The sequence below is a fragment of the Triturus cristatus genome, chromosome 1_2 (genome assembly GCF_964204655.1).
Source record: "Triturus cristatus chromosome 1_2, aTriCri1.1, whole genome shotgun sequence".
Classification (NCBI taxonomy): domain Eukaryota; kingdom Metazoa; phylum Chordata; class Amphibia; order Caudata; family Salamandridae; genus Triturus; species Triturus cristatus.
The window spans coordinates 543595702-543622737 of NC_140580.1; the positions used below are offsets into that span (position 1 = coordinate 543595702).

At 46.9% G+C, this 27036-nt stretch overlaps 1 protein-coding gene across 1 annotated transcript in view; it reads left to right on the plus strand.

The window, feature by feature from the left end:
- MMS19 (MMS19 cytosolic iron-sulfur assembly component) overlaps nt 1-27036 on the plus strand; it is a 498998-nt gene that overhangs the window by 416517 nt on the left and 55445 nt on the right. Inside the window, exon 23 of the mRNA XM_085606380.1 lies at nt 3596-3722. Coding sequence (XP_085462506.1) covers nt 3596-3722 — 127 coding nt within the window. The remainder of the gene's footprint in view (nt 1-3595; nt 3723-27036) is intronic.

Here is a 27036-nt window from a genome sequence, read left to right on the forward strand (position 1 = left end):
GCCTGTTCAAAAACAGACAAGTGCAGCCCCATTTCAAAAGCATTGATGGCTCGATGGCTAGGAAAGTGCATTCAAACCTGCTATCCCCTACCTCTTTAGTTTGCTCTCCGACCTTGATGGGCACCCCGTAGGAGGCAGGATACGCCATCTCCTGCAACAATCGAGGTCAATAAAATCCGACCACTGGGTTCTCCGGTGTGTCTGAAGGTGCTACTCCCTCATGTTCGTGACTGCCGCTACACCCTTGCCACCCACTTGTGACAGGTGACGGAGGACCATATCGTCTTACTCGCCCAGAAGTTGCAGCTGTCTTGGCAAAGAAAGCCATAGAGAGGATGCCGTCATCAGAAGAAGATTGTGGTTACTATTCCTGCTACTTTCTGGTGCCCAAGAAGGACGGAGGCCTTTGTCCTATCCTAGACATGCGCCCTCTCAATTTCTTCCTAAAAAGGAGAAATTCAAAATGCTCACGCTCGCTCAAGTCTTGTCTGCCTTGGGGCCAGGAGACTGGATGGTAGTGTTGGACTTGCAGGAAAAATACTTTCACATTTGCGTCCTTCCTGCCCACAGATGTTACCTGCGGTTCACGAAAGGCCACAAGCACTTTCAGTTTACCCTGCTCCCTTTTCGCCTTACCAATGCCCCTCAGGTGTTCACCAAGGCGATGGCGGTGGTTGCTGCTCATTTGCAGAGATCAGGGGTGCCAGTCTTCATCTATCTCGACAACTAGCTGTTGAAGACAAGCTTGTCCCTGGCGGCCGTTATCCACTTCCAGGCTACAGCAGACCTGCACTCCCTGGAGTTCACTATCAACATGCCGAATATACAACTGACTCCCTTCTTAGATGCTCCCTTTCATCAGAGCTGTTCTGGACACAGTGCATTTTTGGACGTAGCCTCTCGAATGGCGAGTTCAGGATATTCAGGCTATGATACCTATATATCAGCGTCTTTCCTGGATTTCGGTGAGACTTAACCTAAGGTTGCTGGGCCTCATGGCTTCTTGCATCCTGTTTGTGGCACATGCCTGCTGGCTTATGCTGGCTCTGCAGTGGGATCTGAAGTTCCAGTGGGCGCAGTATTAGGGGAATCTCTCTGACATGGTCCAGATCTCGGAGGACACTGCAAAAGATCTGCAGTGATGGTTAACGAAACGCGATTGGGTCAGAGGCAGCCCACTCTCCCTCCCCCATCCAGATCTAACAGTGGTGACAGATGCGTCACTCACAGGCTGGGGCGGCCATTTTGGAGTGATGGAGATCAGAAGCCTCTGGTCTCAGACAGATTCTGGACCCCACATCAATCTTTTGGAGCTCTGAGCGATTCAACTGTAATTTGTTCGCCTTTCTACCTTGCATCAAGGGAAGGTTAGTACAGGTGTTCACGGGCATCACCACCACCACCATGTGGTACTGCAGCAAACCGGGCAGGGTGCGATCGTGAACCCTCTGTCAAGAGGCCCTGCATCTCTGGACATTGCTGGAATGTCAGGGCATTTCCCTGGTGGGTCAACTGGAGGGATCTTTGAAATCCAGAGTGGGTGAACTGAGCCGAAGATGCCTAGCAGATCATGAAAGACGTGCCATGTCAGCAGTTCTGCGCGTTGGAGTTTCCAAGGCGGCTCTTGCTCTGCAACGCTTTTCGTCTCGAGTGAAGCTCTGGCCTACTGTATGCCTTTCCGCCTATACCACTCCTGCCCAAAGTTCTCAGGAAGATCAGGAATGACCAGGCCCAAATCATCCTTGTGGCTCTGGACTGGGCTTGGAGAATCTGTTATCTCGAGCTGTTCAACATGGCCATCGGTCCTCTGATAAGGCTGCCCCATCGGAATGATCTTGTCGCAGCAGCAAGGGAGGGTTCTCCACCCGAACTTGTCAACGCTCCGCCTTCACGGGTGGAAACTTACCGTTGACAGCTTTCGACCCCCCCCCCCCCCACATCCCCCCCCCCCCCCGAAGTCTGTAGTGTTATCTTGGCAGCTCGTCATCCCTTCACCAAAATGTTAATTGCCAGCTGTTGAAGCAAGTTTGTGGCATGGTGTGTAGCCATACCGATTGATCCTTTATCTGCACTCCTTTCCGAAGTTCTTTTGTTTATCCTTACCCTGGCCCAGCAAAGCTCTTCATTGGGCACGTTGAAGGGTTACTTATTTGTCATTTCCACCTTCCTACGACTGCCAGATCAGCCTTCTCTCTTCAAGTCCCCTATTGTAAATAGGTACCTTAAAGCAATTATTTCCTCCAGCTCCCTTCGTTATGCCTCAATGAGACCTTAACTTGGTTCTTACATTTCTAATGTTGCTCCTTTTGAGCCGTTTCGTACCTGGCCTCTTAGGCTTTTCACCATCAAGACGGCCTTTCTGTTGGCAATTACATCTGCCCAGAGGGTCAGTGAACTGCAGGCGCTAACATCCCAGCCTCCATATGTCTCTTTCTTCCCTGACAAACTGGTCCTTCGGACCTGAGCATTCTTCTTACTGAAGGTAGGTAACCCGTTCCACATAGGCCAGTTCATCATTTTGCCTACCTTCTCTGCTCATCCTTCTAAGACAGAGAACACAATACACCACCTGGACCCAAAAAGGGTGGTGGTGTTCTACTGTGACCTCACAAAACACTCCTGGGTGGACGATCAGCTCTTCGTGGGATATGGTGGTGACAAAAAAGAGAAGGCCATACAGAAACTAACCATCCCCCAATGGATTGCACTCTGTATTAAGATCTGCTACGCATTGGCCAAGAAGTAGCCCTCAGAGGGTTTGCGTGCTCATTCCACCGGAGCAAAGGCTGCAACCACTGCGTTAGCATCCGCAGTTCCGGTCCTGACCGCAACGTGGGCCTCACTGCGCATGTTCACAAACAACTCCTGCCTGAACAGTGAAGTCCGTCGGGACGGGCACTTTGCCCATTCGGTCCTGCAGGAATTCCTTGTCTATATCAAGTTTGCAGACCCACCTCCAGAGAGGTATTGCTTACGTATCTATTATGTTACTAATCCACGGCTAGAAGTCTCCATCAGATGAACAAGTTACTTACCTTCGGTAACACATTATCTGGTAGAGACTCTATCTAGCTCCAGATTCCTTACTGACCCACCCATCCTCCCCGCTCTGCGATCGAATTAACAGGTCCAGAGCTGCTCCTTTTTCAGGGACCTAGTTCCACACACCAGTGGTCCGTGTTCTTCGTGACTCTGTGCTCCTGGCATGGAAAGTGGTGAAGAGAAACTGACATAAGCCCCCTGGAGTGGCGCCTATATAGACACTGTGCAATTCCTGTGCAGACGACGCAGGCGCCTCCATGCGGAGCCGAATGACGCCACTTACCAGCGCACATATATACTGCTCATGAGAAAATGTCCTGATCGAGTCTGACGCCTGGGGATAATTCTAAGGTAAGGAATATCTGGCTAGAATAGAGTCTCTACCAGATAAGGCATTACTAACGGTAAGTAACTCGTTCTTCTGGTACTAGGACAGCTTTCTGTCAGCTATAGTTTTCCTATTCTACAAGCAAATAAATATTGTATCTTTTTGTATGTACTGTGGAGTTTATTTCCTCTCAGTTTTCTAATCATCCAGTTATTTGAGTTGCAGGTGATAATCCCAAATCAGACAAGACTATTACACCAATTGCTGTCCCTGAGTAGCCGTTCTTCCTGCCCTTTTGTTTGCTCCTCAGCTTCCAAGTGCTTTGCAGGATTGGTGAACAAGTGTCCTGCAGGTAAGATCAATGCTTTTTGCTTTGTCCTTTGCAGTGTCACCAGAAAAGAAGCAATATTGGCAATGGTTTATTTGTAGTGCTGTTGCTCTCATTGGAAGCTCCACACGTGCATTTACTCTGCTTGCCTTTACTCAGCAGGTTAATGGGGTAGGTAGAATAAGTGGGTCAAGGGTAATTTTAGGGTTTTGGGGTTGTAGAGGTAAAGAAGGGCAAGGACGATTTTAGGGGTAAGGGATAGGTAGAGGTAAAGTGGGTAAGGGTGATTTCAGGGTTATGGGGGGTGTCAAGGTAAGAGAGGGTAAGGGTGAATTTAGGGTTGGAGAGGTAAAGGGGGAAAATGTTTAAGGTTCATGGTTGAATTGAGGTAAGGGAGGTAAGGAGTTTTTACTAATAAAGGGGTGTAACCTCCCCCCACCCCCTGAAAACTGGAGAGAAAAAAGCTATCTGGATTGGGGCAATTCCTCCAAAAATAGAAAGGGTGTTGGGGGAGTTCAACCCCCAGAAAAGAATATATACCTATTTGTCATGAGTGATGTAATATGTAAGGGCATAAGCAGTACATGGCGAGGCTGTGCATTATAGTTACTTTAGGGCACAACTTATAGTTATTTGAGATAACTGTAACTGGTGAATTTCAGTGGTTTTTTAAGTTTAAAACTATGTTTAAATTGACGTTTTCACCTAACTGTAACGTCACTTTAATGTTCGTTATTTTCAGTCAGTTTCTAGGGTATTTTCTTTTTAACGCAATGTAATATTTTATTACCATATGCAACATTAACTCACAATGTGTGGCTAGGCCTTGTGTCCAAACCCTGCAGGCAACCAACCCCCAAGGCGTGCACGGCCTTTGGTCATGCGCGTTGTAGGGTTGACCGTAGGACATGGTCTGTGGCCAAACCTTGAAGCCAACTCCCGTGGGCAGACATACCCCGACCCGGGCACACAGCATTCAGCCCTGCACAGTGTGGTGTTAACTGCCTTGCCTTTTTCTATAGCTAGGTCATTCATCCAGCGCCCCGCAGGCAGCCAACCCTGCACCACACTCTGACTTTGCTGTGCACGACTAGGTGTTTTACGCAGGGCCTGGTGCCTAAACCCCCTGTAGGCCAGACCCTGCACCCAACCCCTGTGCGCAACAGATGTTGAGCACAAGGCCTGGCTCCCAAATCCCTATGGGCCTGCTCAGTTGACTATGTGATGTTACAATATGAAGGGTGTCATTTTTAGTAAGACAGACCTACTGACTTTGTCAAAGGGGCAGAACACCAAAATATAAATAGTGAGCCTATTAGTTTTATGAAGAGGTCATCATATCAAGTGTACAGTGCAATTCCTATCTATGCTTAAGGGCATACTCAAGACCACCACAGACCCCTTCAAGGAGACTTCAAAGGCCAAGGAAGTTACTTCCTAGGTCCACAAAAAAATGTAAGCCCTCTCCCATGACCCACCATACATCCCCACCGATTCCCTGGTGGTCCACACTGCTCGCAAGCATGCAAACACCTAGGCCAATGGAGAGGCTGCCTCTCCAGATAAGGAGAGCAAAAAGATATCTGCGGCGGGGAAAAGTGTAGCAGTACCAGTGGCTACACACTGGAGGATTGCCAACTCAGTTCGCCTACTGTTCTGATACTATACAGCGCACTAGGGCAGAATGCAAGACCTCATTAAGCACCTCCCGGAAGAGTCCAGGCACAGGGGTGAGGAATTGGTGGCCAAGAGTAAAATCATTTCCATCACCACCATCACCAGTGCCCTGGATGCCGCGACACTGCAGCTCGTTGAATGAACACCAGCATCCTGTTAAGACTCCATGCTTGCCTCTGTATCTATGGTTTTAAACCTTATGTTCAGCTGTATCTGCTCAAAATGCACTTCAATGGCGAACACATCTTCAGCCTGCAGATTGATGCTAGGGAAGCTGAGGAAAGACATGAATACTGCCAAGGCTATAGGTGCCCTCCAAACATTCACGCTAAGGGGTTCCTTTCGCAGGCAGCAGTATAGGGCAGGCAGTAAGACCATCACCCCACTCACCCAATTCTCTTATCAGAGGCAGCAGCGGACAGTCTCTATGCGGTTACTCCAGATGACCATACAAGAATAACAATAAGAAGTAGAGGCAAGGGAGGCTCTGGCAAAAGGGGCCTCCTCCACCTCCAAACAGTAACTCCCGACCGACCATACACCACCTGTCTGGGGAAGGCTTCTGGATTTCTTTCCTTGCTGGCAGGTAATCACATCAGACAAGTGAGAATTGGGCATAGTTCAGCACAGCGATTTCTAAGATTTCTCACACCACCCCCCCAACCTTGCCCCCAGCAAACACCTGCTCAGTAATGAACATCTAAGCCTGTTAGAGGAAGAGGTCCAAGCATTCCTTCAAAATGGGCCATCAATCCAGTGCTTCCTGTCAATGAGGCAAAGATATTTACTCACTTTACTTCCTTATCCCCAAAAAGGACGGCTCGCTCAGACTCATTCTGCACCTCATTTAGTAGATATGTTCTCCTCAAATATTTTCACATGGTGATGCTGCAGGATGTCATAACTCTACTCCAGCAATGCAACTACATGGCAGCATTAGACCTCAAGAGCGCCTTATTCCACATCTCCATACATTACGCCAATCTGCAGCTACCTGCTGTTTGTGGCAGGCATTATCAGTTCAAGGTACTCCGTTTTGATGTCGCCACTGTCCTAAGGGTCTTCACCATGTGCCTTGTAGTGGTGATCGCCCACTTAAGAAGAGGGGCACATCCATTTTTTCCCATATCTCAACAATGTAGATTTTCCTAGTAGTTTATGACGGACAGTCTTAATTTTGTTAAAGACACGGATGCGAGTATTATGCTTAATTATCCAGTATTAGGGGTGTCTTTCATAGATTCACATGCCTGAATCATTCCCCGTCGTCGAGACGGGAGCCTCCGGTACATAAAAAAGTAATGTCCTATAGACATACATAGAGAAAAATAGGCCTAAGGGCCTCCCCTTAGCCGCCTATCATAGTCCTTATGTAAAAAGGACCAAACTCCTAGAGCCAGCCAATCAGCTATCACCTCCCTCTAGAACCTTCCTGGCAGGAGCCTCAGTCCCTCAGATTTTCTACCGCACGTTGTGCTAGGGAGTCTCCAGCCTGAGTTCTCCTCAGGATTTCTTTCAAACCAGATTATTCACGATTTTTGGTGACTTTCTTCTTCAGGATTTCAGCACTGACTACTTCAGGCCTCTTTTTGCTGCAGTGAGTGTTTATTTCATCTACAACTCCTGGCATGTCTGACTCCCAGAAGAAAGCCCTTTTCAGGGCTTGCTCTTCATGTGGGAAGAAGAGGCTTCATGTGGACGACAAGCATGAACTATGCTTGTATTGCCTTTACCCGGACCACGTCCCTAAGGACTGCAAGATATGTAGGTCTTTTCCACATAAGACCTTGAGAGACAGGGAGGGCCGCCTGCTTATCTGGCTGGACAGGCTCAAGGACAAAGACAGTGTGGTGTCCTCAGAGGCGAGCTTTTCCGGAGCTTCTGAAGTCTCCCTGAAGAGGCCGAGAGTGACATCTCCTGGCCCCTCAGACGCTCCTCCTAAGAAGACGCACAAAAAGTCTTCAGAGGCAAGATCTTCGAGATCCTCAGCGTCTGATAAAGTCTCTCTCACTTTCAAGAAGCCTACTCTGTCGGCCTCAAAAATTGCGACACCATCCTCTGCGCAAAAAAGGCCATCAGGACACGTCTCCACAGCAACGACGACGGTGTCCACGTCCACAGCGGCGTCGGCCCGCTCGACGACTCCATCATCATCGTCTGCAGGTACCCCTATCTCGTCTATTATACTTCTGAAACCGTCGTCTAAATCATCGTCGACGACGAAGATAGTCCCGTCGAGGACCTCGTCGACGAGGAGCCCTCCGTCGACGGAAGAGTCGACGACGAGGATATTGATGACGAGCGCGTCGACGACGAAGGCATCGTCGACGAAGATGTTGACGAAGATGTCGACGACCAAGGCATCGTCGACGAAAGCGACGACGAAAGCGACGACGAAAGCGTCGACGACGAAGGCGTCGACGACGAAGGCATCGACGACGAAGGCATCGACGACGACTGAATCGTCTACGACCACATCGTCGACGAGGACTTCGTCGACGAGGAAAATATCGTCGATGGGGACGCCGTTGGTGTCAGCCGAGCCGTCGACGGGAACGTCGTCGTCGTCCGTGGGACGGAAAACCACGGCGATTTCTGTCCAAGGATCTGCTTCCAGACCACAGATTACCCCGGAAACAACATCTCCAAGCAAGGTCCAAACCAATTTACCTCTGGAGATCCTGCAGAGTGAAGAGTCCGAAGAAGAGTTCTTCCAACAGGCTACTTCCCCTTCCGAGCTGTTTGTCAAATGCCAAAGCACGGACGAGGAGCAGGAAGATTCAGGCGCGCAGGAGCGCCCCGTCCAGGAACAAGTCCTCACGGAGGTCACCCCAATGGTCTGCCTCCCTCTGGCAATAGTTAAGGACCTCAAGTTCCTTATCAGGGATTACAAACAACGTTTCCCGGAACCACCAAGACAGGATACAGGGGTCCCAGTGCCAGCTACAAACACCCCGGCGACAGCCCCAAGGCAATCACGGCCGGTAACGCAGGTCTGCCACGAGCCGCCACCTCAGGTGATAGACTCAACGGATGAGGAGGCGGAGGAGATGGAGGAAGGTGAGGTCCAGGGAGACCTGACGGACCAGGATGACGATGAGCAGGAGGACTATGTAGCATCTTCACCACCTTCCCCACAACCGCGCCAGGCGGATTCACCACCTGTGGATATCGGGGGTTTTCATAAGTTAGTGGAACGGGCTGCGACGCGGTTCCATATGGTCATGGAGTCGACGGAAACCGAATGCTTCCTCCATGACTTTAAGGAGCAGACGAAGAAGACGGCCAAATCCATCCCTATCATTGACTTCCTCTGGGACCAGGGAAAGAAGTTGATGCTGACGCCGCTTCAGTTCCTGCGGTCGTTCCGCGCCTGGATAAGAAGTATAAAGCACCGTCCACGGCGCCAGCTTGCCTGACTGGCCACCCGAAACCAGATTCTGTCGTGACCCAAGCGGCCCAGAAAAATTCTCGAAATCCATCCTCGCCTCTGTCAGCACCACCAGACAAGGAGGGCAGAAAGTTAGACACAATAGGCAAAAGGTTTTCAACCACTTCGGCAATGACCATCAAGGTGGCCAATTCCATAGCCCTTTTAGGGCGTTATAACCGCCAACTTTGGGAGGATATTGCCCCATACTTAGCAGAACTTCCGAGTGCCGTACAGGATGAGGTGAAGGCACTCCTTTCCGAAGGCCAGTCTTCTGCGGCAGAGATCATCGACTGCGCCATAGATGTAGCCATGACAGGCTTCCGTCAACTGGCTGGGGCTGCAGTCCTGCGCCGCCAAGGATGGCTCAAAGCAACATCGTTCAGGCAGGAAGTGCAAACGAAGGTGCTAGATATGCCCTTCGATGGGCAGCATCTATTCGGAGATAAAATTGACGAGGCGCTCCAGGCCATTAAAAAGGACACGGACACGGCTAGAGCGCTTGGAACCTTACAGGCACGGAACCAGTCCTTTCGGGGCAACAAGTCTAGAGGTCAGTCTTCCTACAGAGGATCATTCCAGAATAAGTCCTCATATTCGTTCCAGAATAAGACCCAGTACCAGCAAAAGCAACAACAGGGCCGACAATCATCTTACGGAAGATCCAATTTCAGGGGTAAGAACCAGAAAAGGGGCACCGGCGGACGCCAGTGACCGCTTACTCCAGCCAGTCCAGCTACCATCTTCTTCTTCACAAATTGGAGGAAAATTGACCCATTTCCTAAAAAATTGGCGCATCATCACCTCAGATCGTTGGGTGCTCCAACTCCTCAGATTCGGCCATTCCCTAGAATTTACCGCCATCCCGCCTGCAACCCCTCCCCGCAAGTCTCCACACAGACATCTGCGGCTGCTGCTCCGGGAGATATCGGAGATGTTAAGGAAGGGAGCAATAGAGCGAGTTCCATCAGCTCAGAGGGAGAAGGGTTTCTACTCACGTTTCTTTCTGATACGCAAGAAAGAAAAGAAGTGGAGGCCTATCCTGGACCTCAGAGCACTCAACTCCTTCCTAAAGAGTCAGTCGTTCAGGATGGTGACGCTCCAAGAAATCCTAGGCATTCTGGAGGAAGGAGACTTCATGACATCCTTGGATCTTCAGGATGCTTACTATCACATCCCGATACTCAAGGGGCACAGAAAGTTTCTACGTTTCGAAGTGGCAGGACAACACTACCAGTTCAAGGTCCTTCCGTTTGGCCTCAAATCCGCTCCGCGGATTTTCACCAAGTGCCTTTCTCCTGTGGCAGCTTTCCTACGTCAAATGGGTCACCAAGTTTTCCCCTACCTAGACGACTGGCTGGTCAAGGCGCCTACGGCCGTAGGCGCAACCAAATCCTTCAACGCTTGTACCAATCTTTTCCAACATCTAGGATTGACGCTCAACCTTCAGAAATCACATATGTCCCCAACGAGAAGCATTACCTTCCTCGGGGCTACCTTGAATACGGAATGCGCAAGAGCATTTCCCTCAGACGAGAGAAAACACAGGATCATATCCCTGGCCAAAACGGTGCAATCAAGGAAATTCCTGAGAGTTCGCACCTTCAAGTCACTCCTGGGGATGATGTCTTCCTGTATACTACTCATCCCTCACTGCAGGCTGCGGATGCGCCCTCTGCAGGAGGCTCTTTCGAACCAGTGGACTCAGAGTGCAGGTTCGTTCGAGGACATTATAAGCATAACACCGCAAATATCCAGGAGTCTCGAGTGGTGGAAGGATACCAGAAACCTCTCGAGAGGACTAACGTTCCTGCTGCCAGCAGCACCACTGGTAATCACCACAGATGCATCTCTAGCGGGTTGGGGAGCTGTCCTTCAGGACCTCAGAGTCAGCGGCAAATGGTCGGATCAGGAGCAACGCCTCCATATAAATCTGCTGGAGTTGAGGGCTGTGTATCTAGCTCTGCAGGCCTTTTTACCACGCATCCAGAACTCTCAGGTGCTCGTCAGAACGGACAACACCACGACGATGCATTACCTAAACAAACAGGGAGGAACGCGTTCGCTCACGCTATCGCGCGAATCGCAGAAGATCTGGAACTGGCTTGTTCTCCAGGGGATTACGCTCAGGGCGGACTACGTCCCGGGAAAGGACAACACCATTGCGGACGCCCTAAGCAGGCAGAAATCTCTCTCCCACGAATGGGAGCTCGACGAGAGTGCACTAACACACGTATTCTCGGAATGGGGAGCCCCAAGAATCGACCTGTTTGCCACCAGGGAGAACGCCAAATGCCCAAGCTACGCAAGCTGGCATCCCCAACCGGAGTCGCTCGGAAATGCCTTTTCCATAGGCTGGTTCAGCGTATTTGCGTACGCTTTTCCACCGTTCCCGATGATTCCCAGGGTCCTCAGGAAAATGAAGGCGGAGCCCTGTACACTAATTCTGATCGCCCCGTACTGGCCGAGGCAGCACTGGTTCTCGGACCTTCATCGCCTCTCCATCAGGACGCCGATTCGTCTAACACAGCACCCGAACCTACTGACGATGTCCAACGGGCAGGTGCAATACCCGAACCTCCAATCGCTCAGGTTATCGGCCTGGCTCCTGAGCACAGAGAGTTCTGCCATTTGAACATCCCGCAGGACTGCAGGGATGTGCTAGCAAAAGCGAGGGCGGACAGTACCAACAAAACCTACTCCCTCAAATGGAAGCGCTTCTGCGTCTGGTGCTCGGAGAAGGGCCTGAGACCACTTCATATCACACCTGAGCAGATATTGCCATATCTCCTGCACTTGGCACAGTCCGGATTAGCGCATGCATCCATAAAGGTGCATCTAGCGGCGATTTCACGTTTTACCAGGACTTTTCAAGGCCCGTCCCTCTGGTCCAGCAGACTTGTTAAACAGTTCCTTAAGGGTCTTTATAGGTCCTTTCCAAGGCCCCGACGGGTCCCACCGACATGGCACCTCAACTTGGTCCTTAACCAACTCATGAAGCACCCCTTTGAGCCCATTCACCGAGCCTCCATCAAGTACATCTCATGGAAAACGGCTCTATTACTTGCGCTCACATCTGCCAGGAGAGTCAGCGAGTTGCAAGCTCTCTCCATTCAGGAGCCCTTCATGCAGTTCAAACAGGACAGGGTGGTGCTGAGGACAAATCCCAAGTTCATACCGAAAGTGCCTTCAGACTTTCACCTCAACGAGCCGGTGGTCCTGCGCTCCTTCTTTGCCAACCCTACCACGGCAGCAGAGAGGACGCTCCATTCTCTGGATCTCAAACGGTGTCTTAAGTTTTATATAGACAAGACAAAAACCTTCAGAAAGTCTTCGCAGCTATTCGTGGCCTACAGCAGACCAAGGCTGGGTATGCCTCTCACGAAACAGAGCATTTCAAGGTGGATTTCTCCTGCAATAGCGTTCTGCCATGAAGGGGCCGGACGGCCGTTGCGAGACAGGGTGGAAGCACACTCCACCAGAGCGATGTCCACATCAGCAGCGCTGTTCGCTGGAGTGCCGATTTTGGACATCTGTAGAGCGGCGACGTGGAAGTCACCGCATACCTTCTCCAGACACTACTGCCTGGATGCCGAGCTTACGAGGGATGCGGCAGTGGGCCAGGCGGTGCTTCGCCATCTATTCCAGTGAGGTGAGCCTTCCAACATCCCGCCATCCTGGTATGCACATTCTTTACTGTTTTACTATTTTGATGTATGCCAATGTTTCGAACTGTTATGATAATGCTGTATTATCTCAAATACCTTTATGGCATGTTACATCAGAAATGTGCATAATGTATTGCTAACTACTCTGATTCAGGCATGTGAATCTATGAAAGACACCCCTAATACTGGATAAGAAACGCGTTACTTACCTGTAACAGCAGTTATCCAGTATTGGTGTCTTTCATAGATTCACATGCAACCCTCCCGCCTCCCCTGGAAGGACTCACACCTCTCTCTAACTATATTACGCCTACCTAGCTTGGTGCGTACGAAAATCTGAGGGACTGAGGCTCCTGCCAGGAAGGTTCTAGAGGGAGGTGATAGCTGATTGGCTGGCTCTAGGAGTTTGGTCCTTTTTACATAAGGACTATGATAGGCGGCTAAGGGGAGGCCCTTAGGCCTATTTTTCTCTATGTATGTCTATAGGACATTACTTTTTTATGTACCGGAGGCTCCCGTCTCGACGACGGGGAATGATTCAGGCATGTGAATCTATGAAAGACACCAATACTGGATAACTGCTGTTACAGGAAAGTAACGCGTTTCTTATCTTGCTTTATTCCAACAGCAGCCAAGATAAGTACCACAGACTACAGTTCCCAGTGGGCCGAGCAAACAGCTGGCCAATGGGAATGTTCAAAAAACGCAACGTCATATCCAATCAGGATGCAGTAACAGGTATGACATCACAACTGACTGCGAACAGTCCTTTTTTCGCTGGCGAGCAGCTCAGATAGAATCAATAAACAAAGGAACAATAGATAGTACAATACAGAAGGCCAAAGTCCAGGAAAACATCTCTTGACCAAAATCCAACCACGTACCTGGGACAGCAGGAATCCAAGTAGAGGAAACCAAACAGGAAGAGGAGGCGTCCGGAAGAATAGCAGGGAACTCATGCAGAGTAGGAATCCCATCAGGAAGATGCAGGAGGCAACGCTGTAGGGTGGGAGAAAACACAAATTAGTAGTGTTGAGGCGGGATAATACTCGCCTCCGTGTCTTTAATAAAATGAAGACTTTCCGTCATAAACTACTAGGAAAATCTACATTTTATGTCAAGACCGGAGGCTCCTATTATGCTTGTTCAAAGCATATCAATAACCAAAGAAACAGCAGAAACAACAGGCTTACAATACAACATACGGAATACATTGTCGTTGGACCAATCCGCAGATCTCAGAATGTCCTACAATCGAGAGCCTGCCCAAAAGGCTTTAGAGACCATGGCTCCCCTGGTGGAATGGGCCTCAAAAACAGAAATGTCAATACCCACAAGGGACATGACCCAATGATCCCAATGGGCCAGAGTAGCTGAGGAAACAGGAAGATGGGGTTTGCGGAAAGAAATAAGAAGTTGGGAATGAGAGGACGTTCTGAGATCCGAGGTTCTTTGTTCATAAACTTTGAGGCACTGACCTACACATAGCTTAGGATGGGAAGGGAAGTAAGGCTAGAAAACAGACTTTAAATGTGTTTTAGTACGTTTATTAACCTGAAATAATACACCAGTAGGAGAAAACTGGCGAGAGGAAACATCCAGTGCTTTACCGTCTGAAACACGTTTAATGGAAACAAGACAAAGTAACAGGTAAGTTTAGCAGAGAGCATTTTCAGAGAAAGAGCAGAGTTGTCTGGCCAATCAGAAAATAACTTGAGAACCAAATTAACATTCCATAAATTAGAATACTTAGCCAACGGAGGTTTGGAAAATCGAACTCCTCGTAGAAGACGGCAAATGAGAGGATGGACTCCAACCGGCTTGCCATCGATAGGGCAATGATTAAGAGAAATGGCTGATCTGTACAGGTTGACCGTTCTGTAAGACTTACCTGCACTGGCTTCGGAAGCCAAGAAATTAACCACAAAATTTAGAGGGGTTGAAAAGGGATCGATATGTCTTTCCAGACACCAGCTTGCCCATAAAGACCAAGCGGACTTGTAGGCTTTGGAGGTACCTGGTGCCCAGGCTTTGCTGATAAAGAGAGAAGCTTCCTACGAAATGAGGAGGTCAGAAGGGACAGACTGGAGACCTTCCAAGCTGACAGAACCAAGGTGTTGTCCAGAATGAGACTGTGAGGATGACCCAAGGGATTCAAAAGCAGGTCGTTGCAAACAGGGGGAAGAACTGGGAAATCCACCGTCATCTCTAGAAGAGACGGGAACCAGATCTGTGATTGCCAGAAGGGAACTACTATGACCAGGGATGTCGATTGGCGACGAACCTGAGAAAATACCCTGTTGATTACGAGGAAAGGAAGAAAAGCATGTTTGGGATGCAGGGACCAGTCCTGTAGAAAAGCATCTGTTGCTAAAGCCAGAGGATCCGGCCGCCAACTGTAGAAGCGAGGTAATTGGGCGTTGAGGCGAGAAGCAAAAAGATCTACATGAAAAGGACCCCATGTTTGAGAAAGAGGTCGGAAGATGGATGGAAGAAGCTTCCAATCGCTGGAATCTCGCAGATAGCGAGAATGCCAATCCGCTATGGAGTTGAGATCTCCGGGAAGGTACTCTGCTATGAGCGAGAGTTTGTTTGACAGACGATACTCCCAAAGACTCTTTGCTAGCTCTGCTAGAGGTTTGGACTTGGTGCCACCTAGATGGTTTATGTAGCGGACCGCAGAAACATTGTCCATTTGAAGAAGAATGGAACAGCGGACCCTGTTCTTCGTGAGACTTTGAATTGCAAAGGAGCCTGCCAGCATCTCTAAACAATTGATGTACAATTTCGGCTCCTCGCGCGACTATGTACCGCCAGTCGATATTTGACCACAACGGGCGCCCCAACCCAACAGGCTTGCATCGGATTCTAATACAAGATCTGGGGCCGAAGCGAAGATAGTTCGCCTGTTCCAAGCATCTAAATGGTCGATCTGTGGTAAATATTTCGTTACCGGTACTATTTTTATGCGGTAAAGTCTGTCTAAGAATAACTCAATAAAATGAGAGGCAGAATCCGTGGTATTAGAGGGTTTAAAAGGGCTTTATTCCTATAAAAAGGAACACAATTCGAATTGTGGGCCTTCTATTCCATCACCACGAAAGTTCAGGAAGGAAGGAACATATATTATTGACAGTTAAGCGGTTTTATAGAAAATGCATTACAGTGAAACAGATGCAAGAGGCGTGACAGCTGATAACTCAGAATAAACTGTACATACGTAACTAAACATGGGTGTAACTAAAATACGTCATTTAAACATGATGTTACAAGTGGGTGGATCCATAAAAGAATCCTGCAATGTCAGCAGAAATATGTGGCAGAGATGCGCGCGCAGCTGCATGACGTGTGATTGACGTGCAACTAGAGGGTGAAGGAGACTTGACATTTAGCTCTACATGTGGAGACAGAAGTCTGGGGTTATGTCAACCTAATTCCAAATCATATCTAATATCCTATGTTTAAAGAACTGTGTTATCCAAAAGGAAAGGTCTCTTAGGATAGAATCTTATTCTATACTGACTATACTGACTGTTAGTGCGTGTACAAGCGTCTAAGTGTCTACACTAGATGCGAGGGGGTAGGAATATTCCATGGTAACGGGGCTATGAGTTATTTGCATGAGGGCAGCGAGGCCTGGCCCCTTGCACGGGAGCTGGAAGAAGGTTTACCTAAACTACTAGACAGGAATGCATCGGATGAGGAGCGAAGGAGATAATCTCGAAGGTGAAATACAGTTTTTGGCATGCGACAGGCTGGATCAGGCACCGTTAGCCGCGCAGGGAGTAAGACAAAGTTCATGGTCACAGATGCGGGCTCAGACTGGAGCTTTCAGAGGCAGAAGGCAGGAAAAGGCTTGAGGACAGAATTCGGGCCTACTCGCCTGAATCTGTAAAATGTGGAAAGTGAACCATATAAAGTCGGTGGCCTTTCATACTTAGGAATGGAATATCTGACCCATTCATGGCTGATCTGAAAGAGGACATGTTGACGGTGGACACACATATATTTGCGTCTTCAAAACTGGAGCAGGAGGGAACATACATGTACTTATAGCATGCACATGGAGCCGTTGGGGTCTACGATAGGGGACATAACTGATCACAAAATTCATATTTCCTCATTCCCTCCTTGTCCCCTTCGGACCCTTAGGAGATATCGATCTTCATCAATCCATCGATCTGTTCATATAGTATCATTTGTTCTTCTTTCTTCTTCCAGGATCTCGAACGAATACTTGGATGTGGGATACACGAGGTGGCACACAGACCACAAATCGCTGGCCCACATTGTAGACATAAGCAGCAACTGAATAGTATGAGAAAGCCAATACCTAGGAAGGATAGTATTCTCCATCCCCAGGCTGACAACACGCCCCAGAACCAACCGGACCAAGTCCAGGTGCCTGGACTCTGGTGTATCTGGCTTACAATCTTATGAAGGCGGGTTATGGCTTTATATACTGACGGCGAATTTTCTGGTATGAAAATGCAACAACTTGATCCGATGACCCTACAAGCTCCGCCCCTATCGGCCAGGATGACGTCAAGGACAAGACGATTTTGAAGCACAACAATCCGCATGGCAGACTGTTCTTCTGTTAAATTGCCTAAGGCGGAAATAGTTTCGTTCACTACTGCTTCAAGGGTTCTGGTTAATCTACGTATCAGCTTACTATTAGTGACTGTACCTATATAAGGAAAGAAACCTTTATTGAAATCTGTGTATTTCTCCCATGCTGTTTCAGTGTAATCGACAATTGGGAGATCTCTCTGCTGTCTATTGTGTACTAAATGAGTATTTCTATGATAATCAGGAGGAGCTAGGAAAACAGGTGGTAGAAGGAATGCTATGTAACAGGTACCATCCCAATCTAAAGGTAGACGTATATATGCGGTCTGGCCACATATAAAGTAGGAATGATGGGAAGCTCTAAATGTAGACTTGCCTTGATCACTGAATTTTATTACAGTGGTGCATTTACTATGGCCCATATGTATGGAACCATTCTTTCTTATACATAATTCCCCTTTTACTGGGAATACTGACATGGCGGGCAAGATTGGTGTAGCTTCAGATTCAACGTTCAGGATCATGAGGTTAAGTGTAAAATTACCTAATCCATATACTTCATTTTCTAGATCAGTTCCTGTTCTTTTGGGAAGTCCCTCCTTGTTAGGGTAGCAGACTTTAAGTAAAGCTAGGTTCAGGTTTCCCCATACCCAGTTGTCTTGATAAACTGCGGAATTTGAATCTAGGGTATTAATCAAACTAAACCATGCTCCACAGGAGCCATTGTGTGTGAACGGATAGGGAAAGAGGGGCAAGACTCCCTTATAGTTCTGATAGGGAGGGAGTCGGCCACATATCCAACAATTTGTGGCATTGCTGGTTTGATGGGAATGATGTAACATACTAATGAATGTGTTGTTGCGCAGCGCAAATCTATAGGACAATTCATGCGGAGGAAATTCGCTAAAAGAATGTTCTGCAGTTATATTATAAGAATGCTTAGGAATAGGATAATACATGTGCAATAGGATGCTGACAATGATGATCAAAAGACTTAGAAAAAACAAAATTAATAATGTTACTGTACAGTGACTACGAAGTGATTTACAATACGCATGCTTTTTCAGCTGCTTTCGCTGATTTCTCTCTCTATTTCGGTCTAGAGGATACATGTCGGAGACAAATTCAACCGATTCACCTTGGAGAGGACTTAAACAATCAAATTGTCTAACTTATTAGACCTCAATTTTAGTTTATAGATTTCTGAGTTCGATTGCTCAACCAAGGGGAGCTTTAAGTCTGTCTTTGAGGAAATACAGGGTTTAGTCTCTATATCGGATGGTAGTCCATAAAATTTCTTGATATGACTCGAGTGCAACCATCCTTTTCTTCCCTCGATTTTCACGGCTGTCCTTGTGGTGAGTAAAACTAACTTCGGTGACTTCCACCTAGGATCCAGTTGGGTCTTCCGGTCAAAGTTCCTGACCAGCACCAGATCCCCAGGAACCACGTCATGGGGCTTCACCTCAGTATTATCGGGAAAAGCTGCGGATACCTGTGAACGACAAGATTGTAGTGCAGACATCAAGGAAGCCAGGTAATCTGTCAGCATATTACAGTCAACGTCAGTGATTTTACGAGGTATAGGCGTCCCCCACATATTTGGTGGTCTACCGAAGATCACCTCATTCGGGGATAGCCCTGTTCGAGAATGTGCTACCATTCTCATGTAAAAGAGCGCAACTGGTAAGGCTACTATCCAATCGACTCCTTTTTCTCTACATATTTTGGACAATCTAATTTTCAAAGTTTGATTATGGTGTTCTACGAGACCTGCTGCCTCGGGATGTCGGACACAGTGAAATTTCCATTGATATCCTAATAGAAGGGAAACGTGTTTCATTAGTTCGGATGAGAACGGCTGGCCGTTATCTGAGTAGACAACACGTGGTAAACCGTACCGTGGGAAGAATTCTCGAACTAACTGTTTGGCAGTAGTCGGGGCAGTGTAATCTGAAACTGGGTATGCTTCTGTCCAACGGGAAAGAGCACAGACAACTACGAGAACATATTTGAATCCTCGACATCGTTCCATCTGGATATAATCCATCTGGAGGACTTCAAAAGCATGATCGGGAGTTTGGAATCCACCCTGTTCTACGGGGATGCTTTTACCTGGATTAAACTGACAACATATCATACAGGTACGAACTTTTTGTTTAGCTGCGGCTCGTAAATGTTTGTTGAACCAAATGTGTTGAATGCTGTCTAGCATAGCTTTTTCTCCTAGGTGCGCTGGACTATGTATAGTGTTAATAATGACTTGGACCATTGAGTCGGGAAGAAACCATATAGATTTTTCCTTCGTCATCCATCCCTGATCTGTTTGGATCCCTCCTAATTCAGTCCATTTCTTTATTTCGTCTGGTGTAGCATGTGTCTGTATATCAATTACATCAAGGGCGGGATCCTTAACTGTCATGCAATGTGTTGGTGTCGGAACTATTGTCTTTGTCATGTCAGTTGTGTGAGTCTGATTCTGAGCAGTCTGTTTAGCTGTTCTGTCAGCTAGGTCATTACCCTGAGAAATGATATCGGTAACTTTTGTATGGGCTTTGCATTTCATAATCGATATTGCAGTAGGTAGATGAATCGCGTCTAATAGGGCTTGAATGAGGGGTCCGTGTTGAATGTGGGCACCATGAGAAGTTAAATAACCTCTCTCTCGCCACAGTACGCCGAAGTCATGGACAACTCCAAAGGCATAACGTGAATCTGTGTATATGTTGACTTTTTTATTTTTGGCTTGAATACAGGCTTGTGTCAGAGCGGTGAGCTCTGCTGCTTGAGCTGACAAAGTGTTAATACAATTTGTTTCAATGACTTCAGTGTCTGTTGTGACTGCGTAAGCGGCCACTAACTCTCCTGTACTTGTTCTCATACATGACCCATCTACATACAATGTCAAGTCTGGATCTGTCAAAGGGATATCTGTCAAGTCTTGTCTGGGTTTCGTCGTGATAGTAATGACTTCGACACAATCATGTGCCAATGGATCTGTTCCGCCCACTGGTAACAGTGTGGCAGGATTTAACGTATTACAACGTCTGATTTCTATATGTAGCTGAAACAGTGTTAATTCGTAACCAGTGAGTCTTGCTATCGTCAAGTGTTGTGTTTGTGTGCGGTTCAAGAGAACCTCTACTGCGTGTGGTACTTGTACTGTCAATTGATGTCCTAACACTATGGCATCGCTTTGTCTGATTGCTAAAGCTGTTGCTGCCACTGATTTCAGGCACGCTGGAAGTGCCTGAGCTACTGGATCTAATGTACTAGAGAAATAAGCACATGGTTTGTGTGATCCTGCTTGTTCCTGAGTGAGTACTGACAAAGCAGTACCTTCGCGTTCTGTCACAAAGAGTGTAAACTGTTTACTGTAACATGGTGTTGCTAGGACAGGTGCTTGGCATAAAGCTTTCTTTAAGCTTTCAAAGGCGTGTGTATGTTCTGGAGTCCAAGGGAGGACAGTCGATATGGCTGCCTCCTGTGTTGTCAACTGGATGAGTGGTTTTGCTAGAAATGCATATTGAGGGATCCACTGCCTACAGTATGAAGTGAGGCCTATAAAAGCCCGTACCTCCTTTTGTGTCTTGGGTGGTGGCATGTTAGCGATTAACTGTATGCGGTCGGGTGTAAGCTGCCTTCCCTCCTTGGACAGCGAGTGCCCAAGGTAAACAACTCGCTGGACACAGAATTGCAGCTTAGAGGGGGACACCTTGTGCCCCTTGTCAGCCAAAAATTTTAAAACCGTCAGTGACGCTTTTTCACATTCAGGTTCGCTTCGGGCGGTGATCAGCAGATCATCGACATATTGAAGCAAGGCAGTGTTAACTGGCATATGGATACTGTCAAGTTCTCGTTTCAGTGCTTGGCTATAGATGCTGGGGCTTTCTGTAAATCCTTGAGGTGCGCGTGTGAACTTAAAACTTCGTCCATTTAAACTAAAACCGAACAAATATTGACTTTCCGGATCGATTGGGACACTAAAGAAAGCATTCTTGAGATCAATTACAGTGAAGAACGTTGCTTCTGAGTCAATAGCTGTGAGTAATGAAGAGATATCTGGGACCACAGGGTATTGTGGCACAATACATTTATTTAATTCGCGCAGATCAATAACTAATCGATATACTGGTGGAGCTTTTGGATCTGTTCTTTTGAGAATCGGGATTATCGGAGAATTACATACATTGGAGTCAGTTTCGACAACCACTCCTTGTGCAATGAGCTCGTCAATGATTTGCAGTAAAGCCACTACAGCATCTGGTGGTAACTTGTATTGTCGCATTCGTGGTAGTACTATTCCTGTTTTCAGTGTAACTCGATATGGTGTAATGTTCATGCAACCAACATCAGTGGGGCCTTGTGCCCATAAATGTGTAGGTAAATTCTGCAGTCGGTGATCCATGTCTCTGGATACGTAGTGACCTTTAAAGTCACGTAAAAATAGTCGTACTCCTTCCGGAGAACAACATATTATGGCTCCTAGAGCTTTCAATGTTTTTATACCTAACAAGTTTTCCGGACATGATTTAGTAAGCAATAAATCTGTTGTACGTGTTAATGGACCTACTGTGAGTGCAAGAGGTTGTGTTACGTCGTTAATTATAGGTTTTCCTGAAAATCCAAGAGAAATATTCTGTGAGCCTGAGAGGGGTGCCCCTGGAACTTCACTACGTCTTATAGTCGTTCTGCTTGCCCCTGTATCAAGTAAAAACTTTCTGTCTTCCCCTAATAGTTCACTGTGTACATAAGGTCCCTCTTGGTCTACAGGAACCTCAATAAGGGGTAAGCCAACTTCCCTCTCTAGGCTATCTCATGAGTATCGCTGATAATCGGGATAATCTGTTTGTGCATACTGATACATTTGTTGTGTTGTTGCTTGAGTTGCAGCAGTAGGCTGCACTTGTGGTGGTACTACAATTTGTTGTGGAGCTGCCTGTTGCGGAGCTAGCTGTTGCGGAGCTAACCTAGGTTGTGCCTGCTGAGGCGTCTGTTGTTGATTCTGATCCTGTCTAGATGGACGTGGTCTCTCATGTGTTCTACCTGTGGCTATATTATGTTTCAGGACTGGACAATCGTGTATATAATGACCTGGTTGTTTACAATAGTTGCATGTCCCTTTCGCAGGGCCTGCGGAATCACCCTTTTGATGACTATCAGCTGGAACTGACTGTGCAACAAGCATTTTCATTTTCGTACCTTTCATACGTCTCTGTTCGTGTTCTTGTTCTTCTCTAATTCTATTGTGATGATATTGTAACATCTGTAGCATCTGTGATGGGGTATTACCTTGCCAGGTACTTTCGAATTTCAATACTCTATTCTTAACTTGTATCAGAGAATTTTCAACTAATTTTGTCACAAACAGATGTGGATTTGACTCACTACTGGCTTTTATACCACTATTTATACTGAAACATTTTTCAAATCGGGAATAGAAATCACTAGTGTCTTCATCTGGTTTTTGTTTACAGGCTGAGATTGCACCCCAGTCTTCCTTTTTCGTAGTTAATAAACGTGGCAATACCTGTATTAGTAATCCTGCTAGTGCTGTAGTCTTATCCCCAAGCCCTGCTCCTGCAGCTCGGGCCTTTTCTTCGTTTTCTAATGCTGTCCAATCTATCTTTTGGTCTCCTACCTCCCATTCTTTTTCTTTGAGTTTTTCATAAACACCTGCGGGTAATAGGACTTTTAATATTTTCATAATGTCGGGGTAGGTATACTCTCCCATTAGTAACATGTCTTTTATCTCACGGTGGAAACCTGCTGGATCTTTATCATGACTGGGTACTACTTTCTTCATTTCTAATAATTCCAGTTTAGTTATAGGCGTGTACACAAACACACGTGTGAAATTATCGTCGGTACCTCTGATCGGGTGCACTTCGCGTAACGGGTTCTGTCTATCTATGTGATACATTTTTCTTCCCATTATGGGAACTGAAACGTGTTCTGGGCATACGAAATTTAAATATTGGTTTCGGGATTCTAGTATTTCCTTAATCAAATCAGTACCTGACCCTCTCCATATGTTCGTGAGTAGTTCTGTCAATATGTCAGGTAAGGGTCCTGGATCGGAGTGTTGGCTTTTATATAATATAAGGAGGTGTTGAATCATGTATATACTAGCCAAACGCTGTTCATATGGGTCTAGATTCAGAAACGTGTGTGCAAGTACATCATCATTGTATTCGCCGGGACTGTCAGCCCATTGTACTGCTGACCTGACTAATTCTTGTTCGTCCATGGAATCGAGCACGTGGTACCCCCTTCGATCTCGGAGTAATTTATCAGCGGCTTGGAATAGGTGTTCAGGGGATTTTGTATTCAGCATAGGGTTTGGAAAATGTCTATTATATTCTGGACGTATTGGACGTATTGGGTCGTTAAAACCTCTGGTATTATTATGGGGTCTTCCTTTACCTACATAAGCTATCGTGTCTACTTGCTCTGATTCTTGCTCCTCCTCCTCTCTGTTTAGATCAGCGGCGTCTACCTCTAATCTTTCTTCGTGTATTCGTTCTACCTCTTTGCGGATCTTTCGGTACATAGCTATTATACATAACTGTTTATCATGTCTAAATTCTGATATATTCCGACCCCAAGTGACAAGTGTTTGCATTTCTTCCGGATTTACCCCAGGCCGGTCTTGATTTCTAATTACACAGTTTATGAGAAAACGTAACAGTTGTCCCTGTACCTCCGCTTTCTGGTACTCCATGGCTCTGCTAATACTTTCAGGGCCTCGCCCTGATTGGACAAAGTGATATATATTTTCTAAATGTGTATTCATTCCTGGTAACTTCGTTAAATATATTGCAGCTCGTCGGATACGTAATGATGACAGCAGCATTTCGTCCCGTTTACCGGGCACAGGATCATATCTACAATCTACTAGAAGTTCCTTAAGCATGTCGGGAGTGGCTAGTTTGGGCGTACGTTGGAGGGCTAAATCTCTAAGGGAACATTTATTTCCTCTGGGTGGTGTAGAAAAAATGTCTGTCGTACCTCCTGTAGCACCGTCTGGGGTGCTGGACGTGAAAGGATTTGTTGAGGGTGAGACAGCAACCGTCGTTGTGGGAAAAGCTGTAGAAACAGATGTGCTTGTCGGAATGTGTGTCGAAGCGTGTTGTTGCGGAGGTACAGACGAAAGTTCTTGGCGATGAGCATCATCGGCAAGCGGTCTATGTGGTGCGGTATTAGCATACTCGGGAGCTGCGTCATCTAAATAGCGGGAAAGGAAAACATCTTCTGCGGTTCGGGGATGTCCCTTGGGATGTGCTTTTATCGGAAACAATGGAGTTGGCAAGTCTTTTGGTATTTCCGGAGTAGTCTTAGGTAACCCTTCGGCCAGAAGTGGATACATACCATTCATAAGAGCGTTTCTTTGTCTATCTACTTGTTCTGATTTTACTCGGGTACCTTCCTCAAGTAATAGATTTTCTCGGACTTTATTCGAATTCTCCTTACCCTTATTTTCCTGTCTGAGTGCTTTTTCTGTACGTCGATATGATTCTTTACGCCATAATTCAATGGCATCTTTCTGTGACTGTCTGGCTTTCTTTTTCCATAATTCTTCTTCTACTCTCATGATGCAATCTGCATCCCAGGTCCCCGCTGCGGGCCATCTCTGACTCTCTGGTAATTCTTTGGTGTAATCTACCCATAAATCAAGAAATAATACGGCATCTAGGCCATGCTTATGATACATGAAGTACCCTGGAGTGTCCCTCGGTGGGATGGGAACAGCTTCTTCGAGTACGCCTTTTCTAGTTTTGATTTGTCTTAGTTTCGAAAAGAGCGGCATTTTTAGATCTTGTTTCTAGAACACACTTTGTACGAGAAAACACAATAATGAACAGTCATTCATACCACAATATATATAGAACGTATTTAAAACATTTAACGCTTAACAGTTTTTAACGAACAATGATAACTAATAAGAAACTAGTTACTGACATTATACTGACACTGGATAATACCTATTTATATGCACAACATACTATATATACTGCTAAACAGTACAGATACACTGCTAAAACAGTGCAGACCGGATTTGTGTACCCAAACCCGTCTTGACCGGCACAGACTATGTGCACGTAAAGTGTCTCCCCGGTAATGGTACTCACCGGGTAGCTCGGAACGGAAGGCCTCGGAACGGAACTTGAAACTGGACCGGACTGGACTTGGCTCGACTGGACTCGGAACTTCGGAACCTGGCGGGTCTCTGTATACCTCGGATCTTGCTCTCTCAGCTAGGCTCTGGTCGGGATACTTCGCACTTCTCACCGCCTCGTCTGGGTGTTGATCGCAGCCTCAGTCGTCCCCGCTTGGCCGGAAGGAGACACAGGAAATCCTGCAGATACGCGTTTTTGTTGTCCGTTCAGCTGTGGCAGGAGACCGGGCCTGCAACGCACCGCCGGCGCGTGAGATGAGAAAGTGTCCCTATTCGGGCGCCAATTTATGTGGTAAATATTTCGTTACCGGTACTATTTTTATGCGGTAAAGTCTGTCTAAGAATAACTCAGTAAAATGAGAGGCAGAATCCGTGGTATTAGAGGGTTTAAAAGGGCTTTATTCCTATAAAAGGGAACACAATTCGAATTGTGGGCCTTCTATTCCATCACCACGAAAGTTCAGGAAGGAAGGAACATATATTATTGACAGTTAAGCGGTTTTATAGAAAATGCATTACAGTGAAACAGATGCAAGAGGCGTGACAGCTGATAACTCAGAATAAACTGTACATACGTAACTAAACATGGGTGTAACTAAAATACGTCATTTAAACATGATGTTACAAGTGGGTGGATCCATAAAAGAATCCTGCAATGTCAGCAGAAATATGTGGCAGAGATGCGCGCGCAGCTGCATGACGTGTGATTGACGTGCAACTAGAGGGTGAAGGAGACTTGACATTTAGCTCTACATGTGGAGACAGAAGTCTGGGGTTATGTCAACCTAATTCCAAATCATATCTAATATCCTATGTTTAAAGAACTGTGTTATCCAAAAGGAAAGGTCTCTTAGGATAGAATCTTATTCTATACTGACTATACTGACTGTTAGTGCGTGTACAAGCGTCTAAGTGTCTACACTAGATGCGAGGGGGTAGGAATATTCCATGGTAACGGGGCTATGAGTTATTTGCATGAGGGCAGCGAGGCCTGGCCCCTTGCACGGGAGCTGGAAGAAGGTTTACCTAAACTACTAGACAGGAATGCATCGGATGAGGAGCGAAGGAGATAATCTCGAAGGTGAAATACAGTTTTTGGCATGCGACAGGCTGGATCAGGCACCGTTAGCCGCGCAGGGAGTAAGACAAAGTTCATGGTCACAGATGCGGGCTCAGACTGGAGCTTTCAGAGGCAGAAGGCAGGAAAAGGCTTGAGGACAGAATTCGGGCCTACTCGCCTGAATCTGTAAAATGTGGAAAGTGAACCATATAAAGTCGGTGGCCTTTCATACTTAGGAATGGAATATCTGACCCATTCATGGCTGATCTGAAAGAGGACATGTTGACGGTGGACACACATATATTTGCGTCTTCAAAACTGGAGCAGGAGGGAACATACATGTACTTATAGCATGCACATGGAGCCGTTGGGGTCTACGATAGGGGACATAACTGATCACAAAATTCATATTTCCTCAGATCCACCACTGGAGTTCTGAACGAGACTCCTGATCTAAGGCGATGAGTTCGGAATAGGCCAAACCTTGAATAGGATGTCGGATCTTTAGGCATTGAAGGGCGAGATAATGAAGAGGCCCTGGAAAGATGGCCTGAATAGAAGCAGAGAGAAGACAGACGATCCGAGCGAGAGATCTGAGGGAAATCAGAGCGGTCCGAAGGACGTGAGAAATTTCTGACTTTATGGTCACGACTTTTGACTGAGGAAGAAGAAGAGACGCCGTTGAAGAATCCACAAAAAGCCCAGAAATTCGATACTCTGGGAGGGAATGAGCATAGATTTTTCGATATTGA